The sequence below is a fragment of the Lampris incognitus genome, chromosome 11, assembly GCF_029633865.1.
Source record: "Lampris incognitus isolate fLamInc1 chromosome 11, fLamInc1.hap2, whole genome shotgun sequence".
Taxonomy (NCBI): domain Eukaryota; kingdom Metazoa; phylum Chordata; class Actinopteri; order Lampriformes; family Lampridae; genus Lampris; species Lampris incognitus.
In genome coordinates this window covers 16098577-16122499 of record NC_079221.1, presented here as the reverse complement: position 1 = coordinate 16122499, position 23923 = coordinate 16098577, and the positions used below count along the sequence as shown (strand labels likewise).

The window sequence follows — 23923 nt, the reverse complement described above, 5'->3', positions numbered from 1 at the left end:
CCCTTGGTGCTTACCATGGGCTCATTCTGGCACAAGGTGTGTGTGTGTATAAGAGAGAGAGACTGTAAATTTCACTCTACACTAACATTATTCATAATTTACTATCACCAATTCATGTTTTCATATGTTTGTTTCTGTTTTTCTCCTTTCTCTTTTTCCTACCTGGCCTTGTCCCTCCCCTTTTCTCCCCCTCCCTCTCTCAGGTGGTCTGGTGTACTCATTCGGGCAGCTGCCATGGAGGCAAGGTCTGTGCGTTCCTGCTGCATCTCCCCTGTTGGAAAGCTCACTGGCTATGCAGATGGTGGTCAAAATTGCTGCAGGGGGCTTCCACTGTGGGGCGGTCACTGAGCAGGGTGGGGTCTACATGTGGGGGGAGAACTCTGCTGGCCAGTGTGGACTTACTGATAAAGGAGGGATACATGGAAAAAGAGGTTAGCCGTGATCTCGCGCTTCATTTCCTCCTTCCCTCCCCCCTTTTTGATTTAATTTATTAATGTATTCTGTCTTACTTAGGGATGGGTACCGAAATCTGGTATTAAAACAGGCACCAGTGTTAAATTATTAAAGACCGTAGTGTTGATAAGCTCCGATGTTAACGATTCTGCAATCGGTATTGGAGAAATTTATAACACAAATTTCCCATTTATTTAGGCTCATAAATGTGATCTTGCACCTTTTATCTCACCAGCTCTGTTTCTAATTTGCAATAAAATTAAGACATTTGTATATGATACATTTTCACTATTCCCAATCCAAAAGAGGGATCTCTCTCTCTCACTCACTCACACACACACACACACACACACACACACAGCCTGCTCTTACCGACAACGGCGGAGAGAACTAAACTGTCAGAAGTCTGGTTGTACTTCACTAGAGTCAATGCTGACAAAGCTTGTTGCTACAAGTGCAACAAGTCTTTTGCATGTAAGGGTGGAAGGAAACACAAGCAATCTTTCGAAACATCTAGTGAAAATGCATCAAATACAGGCGGCAAAATGCACAGTTTTACGGCTGTCTAGCTCGTAGTTCATCTCCCGTTGCCCATTCCCCTCAGGTATGTTATGTAGGCTAGCAACCTAGAGCCCAAACAGTTAACTAAATTATACAAACATGGGTTGATGATTAAATGTAATGCTCTGTCCAAATCTGAGAAAATAAAGCAATTTTAATTCTGGTCTTAATTTGTTTCGTTTTTTTTTTTTCTTAAAAAAATAACAAAAAGAATTGATAAGAATACCGTTAAAATACCGGATTGATAAGCAGTATCAGTAAGAGTAGTTGTACCATTAAAATCTCAATAATACCCATCCCTATTCTTTCTGTTCCCTTTTTTCATTCTACTTTCAATCCATTCTTCCCTCTGTCATTCACTCGGTCAATTTGTTGATCGGTCAGTTAGTTAATTTGTTGGCCAGCCAGTCAAGTGTTCAGACCCAACAGATTTAATTCAGCATGCATCATTTACATTACAACAGAAGAATGGTTACAAACATAACATCTGCCATGTGATGAATGCTTTCATTGCGGCGCTTAACCCACTGAGCTATGCCGGGAATGGAATCCTAGTCCCTGGCATTGTTAGTGCCAGGATCTGCTGACTGTGCTTCCGAGGGAATTAATCCACAAGAGAGGAAAATTGTAATTATTCCAGTTTGGATATTTGCTAAATTTCTATACCTGTTGTTTCTAATGTACAGGAGATGGTCAATGTAAACCCCTTAATGTCAACAGGACTTGAAAATGTGTGGGAAGACCACAATGAATTTATAGTTCACCATCCTCCCACATGGCTACAACTATTCATGTTCAAAGAGGGTGCTCGGATGTGAGGCAAACAATCAAACAAAAAGTTCTTTGTATCCCTAGGTCTACCAGACAGAGGTACGCTGTTTATTCCAGAACCTTCTCCTGTCAGTGTGGTGGACAATGAGGTTCTTCCAACAGTCCTAGTGAAGGTTGTGGAGCTAGCCTGTGGCATGGAGCACACCCTGGCACTCTCTGCCAAACATGAGCTTTGGGCTTGGGGGAGTGGCTGTCAACTAGGCCTGGTCACCAAGACCTTCCCTGTATGGAGACCCCAGAAGGTAAATGATGAGATGGCAGATTAGATGTGTGGGCAGGTGTGTTTGTGAGACAGCAGTGACATTTTTTTTTTTTTTTGTGCGTGTCAGTCTAAATTCTAAATACCATAAATGTGTCTCTTTTTGGGCATAGGGTGGAGCAGTTTTTGAGTGGGTTTGTAGTATTCATATGGGTCTATAATGCTCATTGATACAGCAAAAAGTTAAAATTTAATTTCAGTCAGCACCAACCAGTTGAACTGTATTTGTATCCCTATCCAAGGTGGAGCACTTAGCGGGCCGACATGTGATCCAAGTAAGTTTGTATTTCACGCTTCCCTCAAAATTAATTATCTCTCAATTGATAACAATTTATAAAAAAATAATGAAATTCCATCTTTTTAATGCAGGTGGTTTGTGGTGGTTACCACAGTCTAGCCCTGGTTCGCGGTTTACCTTCACAAAACTATGACGCCCAGAATCCCTCTGAGGGGTTTGAGGCACGCCAGCAGCCCGATTACTCAGCAATAGAAAGGGATGAGCTCATTACTGTTGATGATGCCCACTACTGTCCACTGGGTGTGGAGCTTGCTGAGGTCACCTCAGGAAAGGTATGGGCTTGTTAAACTGGCACCATTTGCCATCACTAAACAGATGAAGGGAATACCTTAGCGTTCTTGGTTTTTCTTGATAATTCCTTGTTGTCAGACACTTGCCATGATTTGAGATAACAGTTTCTACACTGACACAGTGGCACAGGTAGCTGCAAGCATAACTTGGCACTGCCATTTATTTCAATAGGGAATACTAGCTTGAGCTAGCACTGCCTTTTTGTGTAATGGGGAATACTAGCTCGGGAAGCGCTCTCCTCTGATTTCAGCCGGAATGGCTAAAATTCTGAATATCCCCATCCCCTTAAGGCCCACACACACTGTGCAATTTTAACCTGTCTTGTGTCATGTTTTTGAGTTGCAGACAAATGTGTGTTATGGTCAAAATCCTAGGGCATGGCGCTTCAGTAGCTTAATAGTTACGGTGCATGTCACATAACCGCAATGTCCCTGGTTTGATTCCAGCCTTTTGTTGCATGTTGTACCCATGTCTCGCTTCCTTTGTTTCCTGTCTGCCACTTCACTATACGCTATCCAATAAAGGCAAAAAAAAAAATTCCTAGGGCATGGTCTTGGATTTTCCGATGGAATAGGAGCTATGTCCATTAATTGGATGTGATCGTAGGTTCTGACAAAGTTGTGGCAGTGTCAGAAATCTTTTGGCCGATTAGTCTTGAGTGGCTCTACTTAAAAGAGCTGACCCCAACGCCTGACCAATTGGAACATTACAAGTTTGGAAAGAGCATCACGCCTGGACATGAGATGCGTACGTAAATGTGAAAAGTGAGACAGTTCACTTCAATCATGTCTTCAAAGAGGAAGTGATCTCTGAAAAAAATAAGTGAGGGGAAACTTCTACAACTGCGGCAACAGCATGAGGCTCTCTATAACATCTTGTGTCCAGATTATCATGGCAGGCAAAAAAAAGAAAAAAGCACTTCCTCTTAGAAGACATGATTGTAGCCCATAGTATCCTTTTCTGTTCCAAACCACGATGTAGTCCATGTCCTCTTTCTTTTCGTTTTCTTTGTTTTCTCCGGACAAAGCACTGACAACATCTCAGTAAAAGCTTGTTGTTCTGCCATGCTTGAGAGCGGCACACCTCCTTGGTACCGTCAGCTGATGTAGCCTTGCAGGTCAATTGCATTTATGTGTGTGTGCATGAGTGTGTCAGCATAATTTATGTACAGTCAGACAATCTGGCAAGGCTGATCTCAAGTTTCTAAGTTGGTCACATCACACAGTGCAATAAACATAAGAAGCAAATTCTGGCGTACAGTGTGAGCAAGGCTTTATAAATTTGAAAGCAGTCTAGCTATGCTAAAAGGTTTCCCAACAGTGTAGTATAGATTACCAGTGTTCCTTGATAACAGATGGTACTGTTTGTCTTATGTTTTACTTCACACAGGAAAGATTGTACAGTCTAATGTTCGGCCACTCTCTTGGTATGTGAAACAGGGCTGTCTCAGAAGAAGTATGCCGAGACGGAGACTCTTGGCTGCAGAAAGGCTGGCCAGCGCCAGCCCTGCCTCTGAAGCTAGTCCATGTCTTTATTCTGAAAGCCAGAAACCTGTGCATGCTTCGGAGTATGTATTCAGTGTTATACACTACAGTATTACAAGGTTATATATAAATTGGCAAAGTTTAAACCTTCATACGTCCTTATTCATCTCGTTCCCCTCTTTCTTTTCTTTGTCCCCCCCCCCCCACTCTCTCAACCTTCATTTTGCCATTTCAATGGCTCAATATTTTTCTTTTTCTCCCTCTCGTTCCCTGTTCTCTCTCTTTCTCTGCTTTGGCCTGTATCTGTCTCTTTCTGATGCGTCCACTTTGGGAGTCAATATGGATTCCTTTTCCCACCTTCCCCATCCCCTCTCTTACTAACAGCCTTGGAAACAGAATGCCCTCTGCCACCACAACACTTGACAAAATGAATCAACCGTTCCAGGCCGAACTTGAGCCTGATGGACAGGCTGAGCATCCAACCCAAACAGACAGCACTGATAAAGCCTGCCCATTGGCAGGCCTGAGAAGAAATAAGAAATCTGCCCCCTGTGATGAGTTGGCGCTTCAAGATTTCCTCCAGAGACTCTCAGGCCGTTCGCTGGAAGAGCAAGGTGCCAGAGGGGCAGGAGAGACTAATTCATCAGGTCAGTGATCTAGTGATTAGTTTTACTTAACTGCACTATGACACTTTTAATTAACCCTTATGGTCTTATACATTTAAATGTTAGAAATTTTGTCCCTAACATGGATATGATCAAGATCTGGGCAAATACCACAAATGCTGACATAATGGTTCTGTCCAAAACTTGGCTTAAGAAATCTGTAACTGATGACTTAAGTTTTATTGATGGCTATAAAGTCTATAGAACTAATTCAGTACGTAAGGCAAGGCAAATTTATTTGTATAGCACATTTCAGCATCAAGGCAATTCAAAGTGCTTTACATAAAACATGAAAGGCATTAAGAAAAGTAACATAAGGCAATAAAAAGACTTTTAAAAACAAATAAAAAGAGTAAAAGTTACAGTGCAGTGTGAGATGATAATTGAAAACTTCAAATTTTATTTAATCGTAGGCAGCGGCAAACAGGAAAGTCTTGATTTAAAAGAACCGAGAGTTGCAGCAGACCTGCAGTTTCCCACATATGTGGTGTATAAAAACTGAAAGCTGCCTCTCCATGTTTAGTTTTGACATTGGGGACAGAAAGTAGACCTGTCCAAGACGATCTGGGAGATCTGGATGGTTCATAATGTAGCAGAAGATCAGAAATGTATTTTGGCCCTAAACCATTCAGTGCTTAAAAACCAAGATCAGAGTTTTAAAATCAGTTCTTTGACAGACAGGAAGCCAGTGTAACGAGCTCAGAACTGGACTGATGTGATCCACTTTTTTTGGTCTTAGTAAGGACTCAAGCAGCAGCATTCTGAATCAGCTGCCGCTGTTTGATCGATTTTTTTATTTTATATTTAGCAAGACCAGTAAAGACACCGTTACAGTAATAGTCGGCTGAAGCTAAATGCATGAACAAGTATTTCCAAATTCTGTTGAGACACAGATCCTTTAATTCTTAATATATTCTTCAGGTGAGCCATAGAGGTAGATTACAAAGCTTGAACATCGCACTGACTGAATCAGCAGTGCATTTTGGGAGGAAAGATTCTGACCTTCAGCAGCTTCTAGTAACAGGATCAATGTGCCTGCTTTTGCATGTTTTTTTAAAACTGTGTTTTAATAGAATTTAATCATAGTGAAATTGGAATTTTTTCCTCAGTGAGCACAGAAGGATATTTTATCGGCCTTTGACTAAACCTATTTATCTCCATCTCTATCTATCTAAATACAGCTATTCAAACTGTGGTTAAGTGCAACCCATCCGTCCATACCCCAAATTAGTTTCATTATATTTCATCATCTGTGTTTTGATATTCTGTAACTTTTTTAAGTTTTGAGAAGAAAAAAAAACTTTCTAATGTGGATATATTTAGTATTAATTTCACATACCATGTATTTAGTGACAGGCATGGATGGGTGCAAGTCCATGAATACCGGAATGGCATCCAGCACTTTATCTGTGCCCCCATCCATAGGGTTAGTGGTTGTGTCAGGAAGGGCATCTGATGTAAAATTTTGCCAAATCAGTATGCGGATTGACAAGGCCATGCCGGATCGGCCGAGGCCTGGGTTAACAACAGCCACCATTGGTGCTGTTCCTTCACACAGGGTTCCGATGGAAACTGTAAAATCCACTGTGGCAACCCCTGAGAAACAGGGAACAAACCAAAAGAAGAAGAAGAAGAAACTCAATGTGTCAATGCAGAGGGCCGCAAATCCAATTTTTTAAAGGTGTGCCCCAGGGTTTCATTTTGGGACCTATTTTGTTCTCTATTTTTATAAATGACCCGGGTAAGGATATTCAGGCAGAAATACATTTCTGTGCTGCCTCTCCTACTCACATGTTCAAACTCTATTCCACCTAGTGGGGTGGTGGAGGTATTGCGCACCAGGAGAGGCAGCACAACTTCTATGCTGATGACTATCATTTATACACTTGCTTTCTCCATAGCCCAGGCGATGTTAGAGGTTCAGACTGCATTTCAGTCTTTATAAGCTCCTCTACTGAGTTTAAATTTGCTTTTAAATGCTCAGAAAACAAAGTTCATGGTCTTCTCAAAAACTCACTCACAGTTGCTTGATGATTTTATTATCTTCATGTCCGATGGTAAATTTATTTATTGAAAGGGTGCTCTCATACAAGTACTTGGGTATATGGATAGATGACAAGCTTTTATTTAATGTTCATATTGTAGTTGGGAAGCTCAAAGTGAAGGTTGGCTTTTCTTTTAGAAATAAATCCTGTTTTACTTTCAATTTCAAGAAAAAAACTTGTGGAATCTACTTTTCTGTCTGTGAGTGATTACAGTGACACATTGTTTATGCATGCAGCCTCCTCCATATTATGGCACCTTGATTCAGTCTACCATGCGTCTTTACATTTCTTTACAAATGCAAAGTTCCTTACTCACCTTTGCATTCTTCATGATTTGGTGGGTTGGACATTATCGACCACAGACAACAGCACTGATATATATTTTACCAATAAAGTGATACTGGGTAAAATTCAAGCTTATTTCTGTACCCTTCTCTGTCTCAGCTCTGGCAGTTACTAGCTACACACCTCCAAGTGGTTTCTCTTTATTATACCCCAGGTTTTTCCAGACCTGGGGAAAATTGCATTTCCCTGCTATGCATCCTGGTCACGGAATGATTTGCAAAAAGATCTAAATTTGGAAACATTTATATCCATTGATAAATTTAAGGGTATCTTAAAGAATGTAGTGATGAAGGTATGTAGTTGTTTTCTTTGAGAGGCCACTGTGTTTGAATATCTGTCTTTGTATTTTTGTGAATTTTTTGTATATCATGTATGTTGCATTTATGTTGTGAGTTTGTACAGCTGCTACCTTGGCCAGGTCTCTCTTGTAAAAGAGATTTTTGATCCCAATGGTACTTCCTTATAAAAAAGGTGTAACAAAAAATGTCAAATGTATTACTCTTACAGTGTATCGATATGAGAGAGATTTAAAAAAACTGTCCTCCTCTTAAAAGTTCTTCTACTCTTAATTAATGTCGTCTTCTTTCTCTTCCTACCTATACTTGTCCTTATTATTGTCCATCCTTATTCTCATAATTTTCCAATACTTTCCATTATGCCCTTTCCCCCTTCACTTCTCATTCCTCCTCTCCCTCCATCTATGTTCCAGATGACAGCTACCCCTCCTCAGTATCAGAACCTTCCAGAGACCTGCTAGAATCCAGTTACGAAGACGACTCTCCAGTCAGAAGGAACACCAACTCGTAAGCCGTTTTTGAGTTTATGTCTTAAATATTCAGTGTAGTCAAGAATGATGGAAAAGAAAAAGTAGTAAATTAATAGGCAATTCTTAAAGCAGATAGTTTTGACCAAGTTACCTTATCAGTCATAGACATATTACTTAGAAATTATATGATACATGGGTAATGATACTTTCTTGGTTGCTCTGCCAATTCTTTTGAAACTGGGATGCTAGAAGGTGTCCATTCTTGTTTTCTGCATGCCATTCTCCCATATGGTGTGGAGTGGAAAGGCATTTGGTCCAGATGACATAGCTGTGGAGGCATGGAGATGTTTAGGAGAGATGGCAGTGGGATTTTTAACTAGATTGTTTAACATAATCTTGGAAAGTGAGAGAATGCCTGAGGAGTGGAGAAGAAGCATACTGGTACCGATTTTCAATAATAAGGGCGATGTGTAGAACTGTAGCAACTACAGAGGTATAAAGTTGGTCAGCCACAGCATGAAGATATGGGAAAGAGTAATAGAAGCTAGGTTAAGAGGAGAGGTGATGATTAGTGAGCAGCAGTATGGTTTCATGCCACAAAAGAGCACCACAGATGTGATGTTTGCTTTGAAAATGTTGATGGAGAAGTATAGAGAAGGCCAGAAGGAGTTACATTGTGTCTTTGTAGATTTAGAGAAAGCATATGACAGGGTGCCGAGAGAGGAGGTGTGGTATTTTATGAGGAAGTCGGGAGTGGCAGAGAAGTATGAAGGAGTGGTGCAGGATATGTATGAGGGAGGAGTGACAATGGTGAGGTGTGCAGTTGGAATGGCAGATGGGTTCAAGGTGGAGGTGGGATTACATCAAGAATTGGCTCTGAGCCCTTTCTTGTTTGCAATGGTGATGGACAGGTTGATGGACGAGATCAGGCAGGAGTCTCTGGACTATAATGTTTGTGGATGACATTGTGATCTGTAGCAAGAGTAGGGGGCAGGTTGAGGAGAGCCTGCAGAGGTGGAGGTATACACTGGAGAGAGGAGGAATGAAAGTCAGTGGGAGTAAGATGGAATACCTATGCGTGAATGAGAGGGAGGACAGTGGAATGGTGAGGATGCAAGGAGTAGAGGTGACGAAGGTGTATGCGTTTAAATACTTGGGGTCAACTGTCCAAAGTAACGGGTAGTGCAGAAGAGATGTGAAGAAGAGTGCAGGCAGGGTGGAGTGGGTGGAGACGAGTGTCAGGAGTGATTTGTGACAGAAGGGTACCAGCAAGAGTTAAAGGGAAGGTTTACAAGATGGTTGTGAGACCAGCTATGTTATGTCGTTTGGAGACAGTGGCACTGACGAAAAGACAGGAGGCGGAGCTGGAGGTGGCAGAGTTGAAGATGCTAAGATTTTCATCGGGAGTGATGGAGAAGGACAGGATTAGGAATTATTATATTAGAGAGACTGCTCAGGTTGGACGGTTTGGAGACAAAGCAAGAGAGGCAAGATTGAGATGGCTTGGACATGTGTGGAGGAGAGATGCTGCGTATATTGGGAGAAGGATGCTAAATATGGAGCTGCCAGGGAAGAGGAAAAGAGGAAGGCCAAAGAGGAGGTTTATGGATGTGGTGAGGGAGGACATGCAGGTGGCTGGTGTGACAGAGGAAGGTGCAGAGGACAGGAAGAAATAGAAACGGATGATCCATTGTGGCGACCCCTAACGGGAGCAACTGAAAGTAGTAGTAGTAGATTCTCTAATTTTTTGCTTACTACACACAAAACTGTTCAGATAGAAAAAACAAATGCACTGTTAACTGTTGTGTAAAAGCCAGTAGGACTCAGCTGATGTTTTACCTGTTGTAGCATTGTTGTACATATGATCAGGGCAACAAAAAAAAAAGCTTTTGGTTATTGCTAGAGCTAGTTATTTTGATCAGGAATTGTGAAAAGAATTGTTGATGTTTCTAGAAATAATTTTAATTACAAAAGGTATTTATTTATTCATAACGGACTTATATGTCTAATGTGCATAGAATTATGAAGTAAAAACAAGTGGTGGCAGGCACAACAGTGCCCGCCCCTGAACTCTGACTTCTACTGGTCTTTAAAACAATGCATTTCTCATTATAGCAATGGATGGAAATTTATCACTGAAATAGAAAGTGGAAAATTTTTGTGTCCATCTGAAGTAAATCAAATAATTTTTGATAAAGTTCCGAAAGATTTTGACCTTATTTTTTTGGCCTTTTTTTGTGACCTTGAACCAGTTATCTCCAAAATGTAATCTGGCTATCTAGGGACCGTTTGCCAACTTTCTCATTAAGTTGTTAATAGACAAAAGGAGAGATAAACAGCACAAAACATGATACCCCTCAGGGATGGGCAATTGAATGTTAGATACAGTTATGGGAACATGACTCATTTTCTCTCAGCCATGTAAAGGCAGTGCACCGATGATGATGTCATAGCATTATAATTTCCATGATGTTGAAAGCACATTACTCAAAGCTAACAAAATAACAGACTGGAAACAAAATTGAACATTTTTATCATCATATTTGTTGTTTGTGTTATTGTTCTGTCTTTATCCATTGCACTGTGTTTGTCATCATTTGGATTCAACCCAGTTTTACCCTTTACATTTTTTTTGCTACTTGTTTGTTTGTTTGTTTGTTTATTTTGAGGTGAGATTTGTTTTTTTAAAAATTTGTTTTCAATCTCACCTGTGCTAATCAGTCTTTTGCTTCCTTACTCAATTTTAGCCTTGCATTTGTATCTCTTCAGTTTTTAAAACTGAGCAAGTGACAGAACTAAACTATCATAGAGCAAATAAGAACCTAGAAAATATATGGACATTTGAGAAAAATGCCCTAAAAGTCAGTGTTGTTGAAAATCCTCTTTAAAAAAAATAATAAAAAAATCTATAGTCTGTTTGATTCATGAAATTAAAACATATCTCTCTCCTAGCAACCGCGGTGTTTCCATGCTGTGCTCCTCTGCTCCAGTGTGTGTCGAGGAGGTGCGTGTATCTATTGAGGAGGAGGCAGTGGGTAGGAAGAGCTCCAGTTTAACAGATATTACTCTGGAGGAGAGCCCAGAAGTCAAGAGGAGATGCTCCCTGCCTGGAACGCCCACTCATGGTAGGAGATTTTGTAGAAACTAATTGTAGGTTCTTCAGTCGGGAATACGTAGGTCAGTCAGTCCAGAAGTGCAGTACTTGTCAGTTTAGGACAGGAAGATGGGAAGTGAGTTGAAAATGAGGAAGAGGGTTGATCGGTTGAAATCTAAGCAGCCAATCATGTGCGTGGGTCTCAGCGCAGAGGACTATTCCTGATTTGACTCTTCCTGACTCATGATTCTGACTTGTTGTGGCTGTGTGAGAATGCCATAAATGATGATGGTTAACATTTCTATGCTTGTACAGAGCAGATGCTGTGTCCAACTTCATTCTGTATAATTTCAATGCGACTTGTAATATCAGTTAGAGTAGCTGATAACTGTAGATAGCCTATTTCTCACCAAGACCAATCAGCCTTTGAGGCGGCCTGGCTGAAAGTTGTTTGGGGGTGCACTCGAACGAACTAGAAATATCAAACCATTGCAAAATGTGTGCTGTCATCTCGCAATGTACTTAAAAAAATGAGTCGGAGACATTTATCAGCATTCTTACCTCAATAATGTTGTCATGTTGTGTAATAGTGGGTTGCCAGAATAGAAGAGCAATGAAAGGACAACTTCAGTTTTACCACATACCTTTAAGAAAAGGTCAAGCCATCTGGGGAGAACTTTGGCTGCAGGCCATAGAAGACAATCTGGAGTCTTTACTATTGGGCTGAACAACCTGATTGTATTCCAAAGTTTTGTGAAATGCTGGTTCTTTGAAGGTTAACAATTCAACCTCACAATCCCCAACAGGTTGAGACATTAGACTCACAGTGTGCCTGAGGCCATAATAGCCTTTTTTCTGAAGATGAGAGGAGGTTTATGGGAGTTGTGTGGGGGGGAGGGGGGAGACATTAAAGGGAAGTTATGCTGCATTGAAATTTGTGTAATTATTCCCCATTAACCCTCAGGAGGAAACTGGTGATAAGTAAACTTTGGAAATTACCCACTCAATCTCGAGCCTCGTAGGATCCCCTTTTACAGTTTCAATTTAAGTCCAAACAATGTCCAAGTCGCCAGACTGCTGACCAGTAACTTTACCCTGTTTGGCAGTGTACACAGAATGAAAAGGAAAGTAGCTTATCAAGCAAGGGTAAGCCACAATAAGGCCCAGACACACTCATCATAATGTGTTTTGGCAGCATGTTGTAGTGATGACTATCACATTATAATTATATTCAGAATTGGCTGATAACAAATACTTTATCTATATCCATTACTGTTATAACAAATATATCTAAATCTTTATTTTAAAGCTTGGTAATATTCATAACCAGATTCCCGTGACAGTTTTTATTTGTGATAAAATCCATATTGTCTTTGTAGATATTTTAGTGAAGAAATACTCAACGGAACATCCCAACCTGTAAGCCAAGTGGAAGCTGAGACACACTATTCCCTCCGGGGACTATCTCAGCCCGCCAGAGTCAACTGTATTGATAATCAATCAAAGTTTACTTATTTAGTATATATATGTAGCAAATAACAGCACGAACATCCACAGCAACAAAGATTACAGCAGGACATCTCTTGGGCAGCCGAAAGTAGTGGGCAGCCCTTTCTTTCTGCACCTGTGGACCAATTCCAAGTGGACATCCGTGTCGTGGTCAGGGACAGGACAGGAGAGTGTTTTGCATGTTTTTATTGGGGTTCTTTTTGATGTTGGATGAAACCCATGTGAGCATGGGGAGAACATGCAAACTTCACACAGAAAAGACCCTAGTCTACAGATAACTCACCTGAGCATGGAACATGCAGAGTACACACAGACAGCCACTGCACACAAACAGGCCTGGGGAGAACATGCAAACTCCCCCAGTGTCAACACTGCCCCAGGCGGGAATCAAACCCAGGACCTTATTGCTTTGAGGCATCAATGAAAGCACTGCCACTTGTTCATTTACTGTTGGTTTTACTTATCTCAGCTGTAAGACAAGTTGAGTGTTATACATGTGTTTTGGGTGTTGGACACCAGCAGGTTTTACAGTTTACAACAGGTGGATTTAAGGCGTTTGTGCAAAGTATGGTAGCTAGAGTAGCCTATTCCTCTCAATTATGTTTGTCGACCGACAACATTTCAGAACAATGTTCTCTTCACATCTCATCATCAGCCGCTTCTCTGGGGTTGGGTCACGGTGGCAGCAAGCTAAGTAGGGCACTCCAGATGTCCCTCTCCTCAGCAATGCCCTCCAGCTTCTCTTGGGGGATCCCAAGACATTCCCATGCCAGATTGGACATGTAGTCCCTCCAGCAAGTTCTGGGTCTCCTCCCAGTTGGATGTGCCCGGAAAACCTCCAAAGGAAGAGGCCCAGGAGGCATCCTAATCAGATGCCCGAACCACCTCAACTGGCTCCTTTCGATGTGAAGGAGTTGCGGCTCTACTCCGAGCTCCCTTGGGATGTCCGAGCTCCTCACCCTATCTCTAAGGCTGAGCCCAGACAACGTATGGAGGAAACTCATTTCAGCCGCTTGTATCCACGATATTACCTTTTTGGTCACTACCCAAAGCTCATGACCATAGGTAAGGGTTAGAACAAAGATTGACTGGTAAATTGAGAGCTTTGCCTTCCAGCTCAGCTCCCTCTTCGCCATAACGGTCTGGTACAATGTCCACATTACTGCTGATGCTGCACCAATCCGCCTGTCAGTCTCCTGCTCCATCCTACCCTCACTCATGAACAAGACCCCAAGATAGTTGAACTCCTTCACTTGAAGCAACAACTCATCCCCAACCCGGAGGGAGCAATCCACCATTTTCTGGTAGAGAACCATGGCCTCAGACTTGGAGGTGCTGGATCTCATCCTGACCATTTCACACTCAGCTGCAGACTGCCCCAGTGCACACTGGAGGTCACGTTCTGATGAAGCCAGCAAAACCACATCATCTGTGAAGAGCAGAGGTGCAATGGACACACTCCTCACCTTGGCTGCGCCTTGAGATCCTGTCCATGAATATCACAAACGGAATCGGAGACAAGGGACAACCTTGGCGGAGTCCGACACCCACCGAAAACGTGTTTGACTTTGTGCCGAGAATGCGGACACAGCTCTCACTCTGGTTATACAAGGACTGGATAGCTTGTAGCAACTGCCCCTTCTCCAAGTCCACAAAACACATGTGGATTGGCTGGTCAAACTCTTATGCCTCCCTCAACACTTCCGCAAGGGTAAAGAGTTGGTCCATTGTTCCACTGCCAGGATGGAATCTACATTGTTCCTCCTGGATCCGAGGTTCGACAATCGATCAGAGCCTCCTTTCCAACACCGTAGGGTAGACTTTCCCAGGGAGGCTGAGCAGTGTGATGCCCCGAAAATTGGAGCACACCCTCCAGTTTATTTTATATATATATATATATATATATATATATATATATATATATATATATATATATATATATATATATATATATATACAGTGCTGCTTGAAAGTTTGTGAACCCTCCAGACGTGGTCACTGTTTTTGTAAAAAACATTAAAATAAGCTTATTACACATACATCCAAATCCCAATTTGTAAAGCACACCTTCCAAATAATGGACACACACACAAAAAGAGATATATTTTCATTATTTAATTCAACAAAGGTGGTTTATTTTACAAAAACTGAAAATTTAACATGTGCAAAAGTATGTGAACCCTTGTATTAGTAGCTTGTGGCTCCTCCTTTTGCAGCCATTACTTCAACCAAACGTCTTCTGTAACCACTAACCAGTCTCTCGCATCTGCTTATGGGGATTTTTGCCCACTCCTCCTTGCAGAACTCAGCCAGTTGAGAGAGGTTGGAGGGACATCTGGTATGTACCAACTTCTTCAGGTCTCGCCACAACATTTCAATGGGATTAAGATCCGGACTTTGACTGGGCCTATCCAGAGTACGAATCCTCTTTCTCTGAAGCCATTCCTTTGTAGTTTTGCTGGAATGCTTTGGGTAATTGTCTTGCCGCATAATCCATTTTCATCCCAGCTTCAACTCCCTGACTGATGGCAGGAGATTCTGGTCAAGAATTTGTTGATATGCCGGAGAATTCATGGTTCCTTGGATAATATGGAGTCGTCCAGGTCCAGAAGCAGAAAAGCAGCCCCAGACCTTCACATTTGCACCACCATGCTTCACTGTTGGGAGGAGGTTCTTTTCTTCATATGCAGTGTTGGCTTTTCTCCAAATATGTTGGTTTTGATTGTGACCAAATAATTCTATTTTGGACTCGTCTGTCCAGAGAATGGACTTCCAGAAGGTCTCTGGTTTGTCCAAGTGCTCTCTGGCAAAGTTGAAATGGGCAGCTTTGTTCTTTTTTGAGAGCAGAGGCTTCCTTCTAGCAACCCTCCCATGAATGTCATGGCTATTCAATTTTCGTCTGATTGTAGACGCATGCACATTTGTCCCAGATGCTACCAGAGAGGTCTGCAACTCTCTAGAGGTGATGTGTGGGTTGGCCTTTACCTGATTTATTATTTTTCTGGTGCTTCTGGGTGATAGTTTTGATGGGCGTCCACTTCTGGGCAGAGTTGCTGTCATGTTGAAGGCCCTCCATTTGTAAATTATTTGTCTTACAGTGGATGGATGGAGCTGGAATCTTTTGGAGATGGTCTTATATCCCTCCCCAGACTGATGGGCTATCACTACCCTCTTCTTCATGTACTCGGATATCTCCTTTGCTTTCGGCATTCTTGATTTGTATGGGACCACAGTGGTTTGGTTGGTTTCCTCTCTCTTTTAATTAGTGCAGGCCAAACCCTTTCCCAAGGATGTCTCATTTCATTGGTCTGCTTAAATGATTAATTAAGCACCCAAATGTGTTTCACCACAGTCTGTTACCTGCTTGACTTAACCAATGCAGCTGGGGGTTCGCTTACTTTTGCACATACACTAATTCCATGTTTCATGTAGTTTTTGGGCTACTTAAACAAGTCCCACTAAACGAGTACATGCAATTGATAAACATATATCTGACATTTCATATATAAAAACTGGTGATGATAAAATAAGAAAATCATGGTAAAACAACAGAAACATCTAAACTGCTCAAGGGGTTCACATACTTTCAAGCAGCACTGTATATGTACACTACCGTTCAAAAGTTTGGGATCACCCAAACAATTTTGTGTTTTCCATGAAAAGTCACACTTATTCACCACCATATGTTGTGAAATGAATAGAAAATAGAGTCAAGACATTGACAAGGTTAGAAATAATGATTTGTATTTGAAATAAGATTTTTTTTACATCAAACTTTGCTTTCGTCAAAGAATCCTCCATTTGCAGCAATTACAGCATTGCAGACCTTTGGCATTCTAGCTGTTAATTTGTTGAGGTAATCTGGAGAAATTGCACCCCACGCTTCCAGAAGCAGCTCCCACAAGTTGGATTGGTTGGATGGGCACTTCTTGCGTACCATACGGTCAAGCTGCTCCCACAACAGCTCAATGGGGTTCAGATCTGGTGACTGCGCTGGCCACTCCATTACCGATAGAATACCAGCTGCCTGCTTCTGCTCTAAATAGTTCTTGCACAATTTGGAGGTGTGTTTAGGGTCATTGTCCTGTTGTAGGATGAAATTGGCTCCAATCAAGCGCTGTCCACTGGGTATGGCATGGCGTTGCAAAATGGAGTGATAGCCTTCCTTATTCAGAATCCCTTTTACCCTGTACAAATCTCCCACCTTACCAGCACCAAAGCAACCCCAGACCATCACATTACCTCCACCATGCTTAACAGATGGCGTCAGGCATTCTTCCAGCATCTTTTCATTTGTTCTGCGTCTCACAAACGTTCTTCTTTGTGATCCAAACACCTCAAACTTGGATTCATCCGTCCACAACACTTTTTTCCAGTCTTCCTCTGTCCAATGTCTGTGTTCTTTTGCCCATCTTAATCTTTTTCTTTTATTGGTCAGTCTCAGATATGGCTTTTTCTTTGCCACTCTGCCCTGAAGCCCAGAATCCCGCAGCCGCCTCTTCACTGTAGATGTTGACACTGGTGTTTTGCGGGTACTATTTAATGAAGATGCCAGTTGGGGACCTGTGAGGCGTCTGTTTCTCAAACTAGAGACTCTAATGTACTTATCTTCTTGCTCAGTTGTGCAACGCGGCCTCCCACTTCTTTTTCTACTCTGGTTAGAGCCTGTTTGTGCTGTCCTCTGAAGGGAGTAGTACACACCGGTGTAGGAAATCTTCAATTTCTTAGCAATTTCTCGCATGGAATAGTCTTCATTTCTAAGAACAAGAACAGACTGTCGAGTTTCAGATGAAAGTTCTCTTTTTCTGGCCATTTTGAGCGTTTAATTGACCCCACAAATGTGATGCTCCAGAAACTCAATCTGCTCAAAGGAAGGTCAGTTTTGTAGCTTCTGTAACGAGCTAAACTGTTTTCAGATGTGTGAACATGATTGCACAAGGGTTTTCTAATCATCAATTAGCCGTCTGAGCCAATGAGCAAACACATTGTACCATTAGAACACTGGAGTGATAGTTGCTTGAAATGGGCCTCTATACACCTATGTAGATATTGCACCAAAAACCAGACATTTGCAGCTAGAATAGTCATTTACCACATTAGCAATGTATAGAGTGTATTTCTTTAAAGTTAAGACTAGTTTAAAGTTATCTTCATTGAAAAGTACAGTGCTTTTCCTTCAAAAATATGGACATTTCAATGTGATCCCAAACTTTTGAACGGTAGTGTATATGTATATATATATGTATATATATATGTATATATATGTATATATATATATATATATATATATATATATATATATACACGTATATATGGGGTGGCACAGTGGTGCAGTGGTTAACGCAGTCGCCTCACAGCAAGAAGATCCTGAGTTCAAGCCCCGGGGTTGTCCAACTTAGGGGGTCATCTGGGGTCGTCCTCTGTGTGGAGTTTGCATGTTCTCCCCGTGTCTGCGTGGGTTTCCTCTGGGTGCTCTGGTTTCCTCCCACAGTCCAAAGGCATGTAGGTCAGGTGAATCAACAGTAGTAAATTGTTTCTAGGTGTGTGTGTGTGTGTGTGTGTGTGTGTGTGTGTGTGTGTGTGTGTGTGTGTTGGCCCTGTAATGGTCTGGTGGCCTGTCCAGGGTGTCTCTCCGCCTGCCGCCCAATGACTGCTGGGATAGGCTCTAGCGTCCCCGCGATCCTGCAGGATAAGCGGTTTGGATAATGAATGAATATAGCAAATAAAAGACGATGAACAAATAATAAAGTAAAGACATCAAATGAAATAACAAGTGTACAATAAACCGAATAAGAACATAAACCAACACGTAAAGTAAAAGCAGCAGTAAATGATATGTTTTAAGTTCCCCCTTAAAACAATCCATTGGTTCAGTTACGCTCAGACCTGCAAATAGACCTTTCTAATGGCTGGGGTCCTATATGCAGAAAGATCCTCAACCACATTTTTACTTCTGTATTTTGATATAGTCAATATGTTTCTGCCAGAATGTCTGAGGGCCCTGTTGGCTGTGTACCTCAAAAGCAAATCAGATAGACAAAAATGTGCTCGGGGCTTCTGGGTGGCATGGTGGTCTGTTCCGTTGCCTAACAACACGGGGATCGCCGGTTCGAATCCCTTTGTTACCTCCGGCTTGGTCCGGTGTCCCTACAGACACAATTGGCCGTGTCTGCGGATGGGAAGCCGGATGTGGGTATGTGTCCTGGTTGCTGCATTAGCGCCTCCTCTGGTTGGTCTGGGTGCCTGTTCAGGGGGGAGGGGGAACTGGGAGGAATAGCATGATCCTCTCACATGCTACGTCCCCCTGGTGAAACTCCCCACTGTCAGGTGAAAAGAAGTGACTGGTGACTCCACATCTATTGGAGGAGTCATGTGGTAGTCTGCAGCCCTACCCGGATCGGCAGAGGGGGTGGAGCAGAGATCAGGACGGCTCAGAAGACAGGTAATTGGCCGAATACAACTGGGGAGAAAAAGGGAGAAAAAAAAATCTTAAAAAAAAGGGTGCTGACTATAATAACCATGTCAAACTCGGTGTTTTCCAGGGACTCCGAGATATAGAAGCCCAGGATATAGGATATCCTCTGGGGGTAGGATGACCAAGAGGGGTAAGGGTAGGACCCAGGGTGTTGGACTTGAGGAGGCTAGAGATGGAATGCCTCATTTGGGCACAGAAGTGTGGAGCTGGGGCCGTGGGATGGAGGGACAATTGGGCCATGGAGACCACCTACCCAGGTTTGACCATTACAGCAAACTCCTGTACATATGCATAAAAGCACCTATACTCACACAGTAAAACTGAATTGAATTAAGCCCTATTATTATTATTTTTTTTTTAATGCAAGTACTCATATTATTAGCTATTGTAATTGGACAGCATTTGGAAATGCACACCTAGGGTGGAGTTCAACCAGCAGGGGTACAATGTTGGCAGATTTATTACAGGAAAAACAAGTGTTATATTTGCACAGAAAAACTGAGATTTCATCGATCGCTAATGTGTTTTATTGAAATAGAGCCATACATATTTCAGTTTTTAACTCAAAAAAATTGTGCAATCACTCCTTAAAGTTACAAGACGACAAAACAACGAAGCATAGATACCCAAATATCATGATGCATGCTCAGTAATCCAGGTAAGGAAATCCCAAAAAGCTGAATCGGTTCATCTGGACAAGACATTTAAAAATAAATACCCAAAGATTTAACAGTCAGGATGACAGAACATGATGGAGGGTAAAATAATAATAATAATAAAAAAAAGACTTCAATCTCCAAAGAATAAAGATGTTATTAAAGTGATTTATGTGTATGTTGTTTGTTGTGTTGGATGGTGTGTGTCCAGACTCCAGCCTCTCTGTGTTAAGAGTCTGACAGGGGAGCAGGTCGTCAAACTTGCTGCAGGGACACACCATTCGCTGGCCCTGACTGCTCAGTGTCAGGTAACACACACACAACACACATAATGTACAGATACACACTATGGTCTCTAGTGCTTACTATCAGGCAGTGCGCACACACTTGCTATGTGTTGCTTTGTGTTGCAGGTGTATTCATGGGGCAGCAACATGTGTGGGCAGCTTGGTCATATCAATAGCCCTGCTACTATACCGCAGCAGGCAAAGGTACTGCAACACACACACACATACAGTATATCCTCATATACACTCACAGACACGCATCCTGACTGTTCATTGCACCTTACAGTAAAAATACTTTTTCTCAATGTTAGCACCAATCAGGAAAATATGTACTATTCAAAGAAAATGTGCAATATTATCTAATTTTTCTATCCATTATGAGTGTATTTTTGTGTGTGTGTGTGTGTGTGTGTGGGGGGGGGGGGGGGGTTGTAATTTATTTGTTGCCCTGCAAAGCCTTAAATTCCAATAATATGACAAATAAATGCAGTAAGACATCAGCTCCTCTATTAAATCACCATGGTTTTGTACCGCTGCAGCTCACGGAGGGCATTCATGTGTGGGATGTGTCAGCTGGCCAGAGCCACTCTCTCCTATTGGCTGATGGAGACTGTGTCCAGCCAATCATCTACTACTGTGGCCAGCAGCCGGTGTCACAGCCGTACTTAGCAAAAACTGAGCGGTCGTCGCAGGGTCAAAGGCTGTGCCAGAGGTCACCGAACAGGGCGGAGACATATACAGTGAGACCCCTCCTCCTGCCCTTCTGCATGGAGGTCAGTGTGGTGCCGCCCTAGCAACTACACTATGAACAACAACAAAAAATATAAACATGCATACTAGCATTAAAAAGTGATTTAAGGCAATATTCTGTAGACTGTAAATGAAAGCAACAGAGATAACCAAAAGCCCAATATAGATAAATCAATATGTCACCCTTGTGTCAAACCACAGTGTGAACACAGTGTCTGTGTTGTTTGTGCTTGTCTGAATGATGGCTTGCATATGTGTGTGTGTGTGTGTGTGTGTGTGTGTGTGTGTGTGTGTGTGTGTGTGTGTGTGTGTGTGTTTATTTATTTGTAGATGGGCTATGTTAGCGGCGTGTTTAGTGGGGGTCAGATGTGTGCAGCACTGGCAGACCAGAACGTCATGGGTTTTATCTCTGCCAGTCATGAGCTGGCCTCCAAAGAGAGACAGCAGTACTGCTGGCTCTACAACATAAGCAAAGACATCCTGAAACCACTACTGAACAAAGGTGTGTGTTATGAGAGAGAGAGAGAGAGCGAGAGAGAGAGAGCGAGAGAATGAGAATTGCTGGCTAGTCCTATAGTGTCATTAAAAACATTGTCTTGAAAACTGTGAACAGGTGAGTGAGGGACAGGGATAGGTGGAAATAAGGGACTAGACTCCTGCAGGCATTAAGTTTTAGTGAACACGCCCTTAACCAACAACCGGACATAGGTTTGAGTGGGATAACTTACAGCTCTAAAACTGTTACAAAACAAAAGTCACACCACTATTAACACCCCCCGACTGCTCTGTTATTCATTCATCTATGTAAATTTATGTATCTGTTAATATTCGGCATATGTGTGTATATTTATGTGTATCTATGTACCTGTGTATTCTCGTTTTTTTTTCCACTTTCTGTTATCAAGAGCAGATTACAGTGAGTGAGCAGGTAAGGGCTCAATTTCTTGTTCAAGGACACTTAATTAGGACGCATGGAAACTTCCGCAGCACTACTCTGTATACTGAGCCCTGTGCAGCACTACTCTGTATACCGAGCCCTGTGCAGCACTACTCTGTATACCGAGCCCTGTGCAGCACTACTCTGTATACTGAGCCCTGTGTAACACTACTCTGTATACTGAGCCCTGTGCAACAGTACTCTGTATACTGAGCCCTGTGCAGCACTACTCTGTATACTGAGCCCTGTGCAGCACTACTCTATGCTGAGCCCTGTGCCTTGCACTGTACTTGCTCACTTGTTGCAAGTCGCTCTGTACAAGATCCACGGCTAAAATACTAAAAATACAAATGTTTGTGTGCGCGTGCATGCACTCGTGTGTATATGTTTGTTCTCTCCCCATAGAGAGCACGTGTTCCTCTTTAGGTCAGCCATGCAGCCGTCTTTTCCTCTCTCTGTCCGAGAGTTTGGTCCATCTGTCGGCTCTGACTGGACGACACTCCGTCTCTCTCACACACTTCCTGCAAAACACACAGCGCTATGATGTCACTTCCCTCCCACTGCTGGTGCACGCTGACCTCTTCATGGATGCTTACAAAGAGCAAGTACCTATTATGTCTTAATATGATTACACCATGTACACACATTATTGCTTAGCAAGTGGGCTTATCTTGGGTTTGAAAACTCATTCATCAATACTGTCCGACAAAAGCAAGTTGACCTGAATATCAAGGGATAACAAAAAAACAAAAACAACTGGAGAACGAATGGATTAAGGGTTCAACCCACTACCACTTTTTTAGACAACAGAGAAGCATTTAAGATAGATTAAGGGGAATATTCTACCATTTTAAGTTATTAATGCTTCCCTCGCTTTCACTTAACCAGCACTCAGTTATTGTTCTCAAGCTTTGTAGGGCAGTCCAGGGCTATTTTTACTTCCTTTTTTTTATCTGAATACCATTTATGTAACCTTTTAAATTTCTCCTCCTCTCTCCCTGCATGTGCCTCTCTCTGCCCCCCCATCTCTCTCTCTCTCTCTGTGCCCCCGTCTCTCGCTCTCTCTCTCTGTCTCTCTGCCCCCGTCGCTCTCTCTCTTTCTCTCTCTCTCTGCCCCGTCTCTCTCTCTCTGCCCCCATCTCTCTCTCTCTGCACCATCTCTCTCTCTCTCTCTGCCCCCATCTCTCTCTCTCTGCCCCGTCTCTCTCTCTCTCTGCCCCCCCCATATCGCTCTCTCTCTGTCTCGCTCTCACTCTCACTCTCTGTCTCTTGCTCTCTCCAGGTATTGTGCATCAGTAGGTAATTTCCAGGTGATGGGTGGATTCCAGTCCCTCCATAAACTCTCTGTGTAAGCTCCTTTTCCTCTGCTTTCTGAGTACATCTCTCATAGGGTTTGTTGGTAGCGAACTGGTCTTGTGGCTGTAGGGTTGGCAGTTCAGATCCTCAGAACTGGCAGTGGAAATCAGAGTGAAATGAATGTAACATAGTTGTAAAATGGGGGGAGGTTATACCCAGGCATAGAAATTCCCCCAGGTGTGTTTGGAAAAAATCTGGGAGGACACAAGATACACTCACATTCCTTATTTTGCTATTACCACGATTCCCTTGATCAAGGCACCTAGCCTCCAACTGCTCCATTGGACTTGCTTGGTTTCCAACTGTAGGACACTGTCTTGGTTCTGAGTAGCTGCCATCAGCCTGGGGTGAAGACTATACTTGTATTTGGCAAGAGGCAAATAGTAGAGGGCTTGATTTTCAACCTTATTCTGCTCTGAATGATTTACTAATCTAAGTTTACACCCATCTTTCTGCCCCTCAGCATACCGACCTTTCTGTTTATCTGTCTTCCAGTTTATTTCTCTTACTCTCTCGACCCCATTCCCCCTCTCCATTTCTCTTTCCAGTGAGTGTTTTGGGAAGCAGCAAGATGTGGTGTTTCGGCTGTGTGGTGTTGACCAGGCAGGCAGTACTGAGGTCATGGTGGTGTTGTTCTACCTGCCACTCCAGCACCTTCACCAGTACAGCAGATCACTGCTCAAACTGGCTGCCTGCTATGATGTAGTACGGATAAATTACCTGTCTGTCTGTCTGTCTGTCTGTCTGTCTGTCTGTCTGTCTGTCTGTCTGTCTGTCTGTCTGTCTGTCTGTCTGTCTGTCTGTCTCTGTTTGTCTGTACCTACAGAAAACCCCTTGTGAATGTTTTATAGTTTATCATTA

The 23923-nt window shown here is 42.5% G+C and overlaps 1 protein-coding gene across 4 annotated transcripts in view; it reads left to right on the top strand.

The window, feature by feature from the left end:
- LOC130120445 (alsin-like) overlaps positions 1–23923 on the top strand; it is a 70705-nt gene that overhangs the window by 1477 nt on the left and 45305 nt on the right. For all 4 annotated transcript variants that reach the window (XM_056288986.1, XM_056288987.1, XM_056288985.1 and 1 more), the window contains exons 3-19: positions 1–36; positions 204–431; positions 1870–2087; positions 2347–2379; positions 2474–2674; positions 4133–4260; positions 4562–4824; positions 7942–8035; positions 10951–11123; positions 19144–19333; positions 19944–20040; positions 20146–20223; positions 20559–20792; positions 21100–21271; positions 22112–22307; positions 22989–23054; positions 23611–23767. The exon at positions 1–36 is cut by the window's left edge and continues 125 nt beyond it. In XM_056288986.1, the coding sequence (XP_056144961.1) occupies positions 1–36; positions 204–431; positions 1870–2087; positions 2347–2379; positions 2474–2674; positions 4133–4260; positions 4562–4824; positions 7942–8035; positions 10951–11123; positions 19144–19333; positions 19944–20040; positions 20146–20223; positions 20559–20792; positions 21100–21271; positions 22112–22307; positions 22989–23054; positions 23611–23767 (2564 nt within the window). The remainder of the gene's footprint in view (positions 37–203; positions 432–1869; positions 2088–2346; positions 2380–2473; positions 2675–4132; positions 4261–4561; positions 4825–7941; positions 8036–10950; positions 11124–19143; positions 19334–19943; positions 20041–20145; positions 20224–20558; positions 20793–21099; positions 21272–22111; positions 22308–22988; positions 23055–23610; positions 23768–23923) is intronic.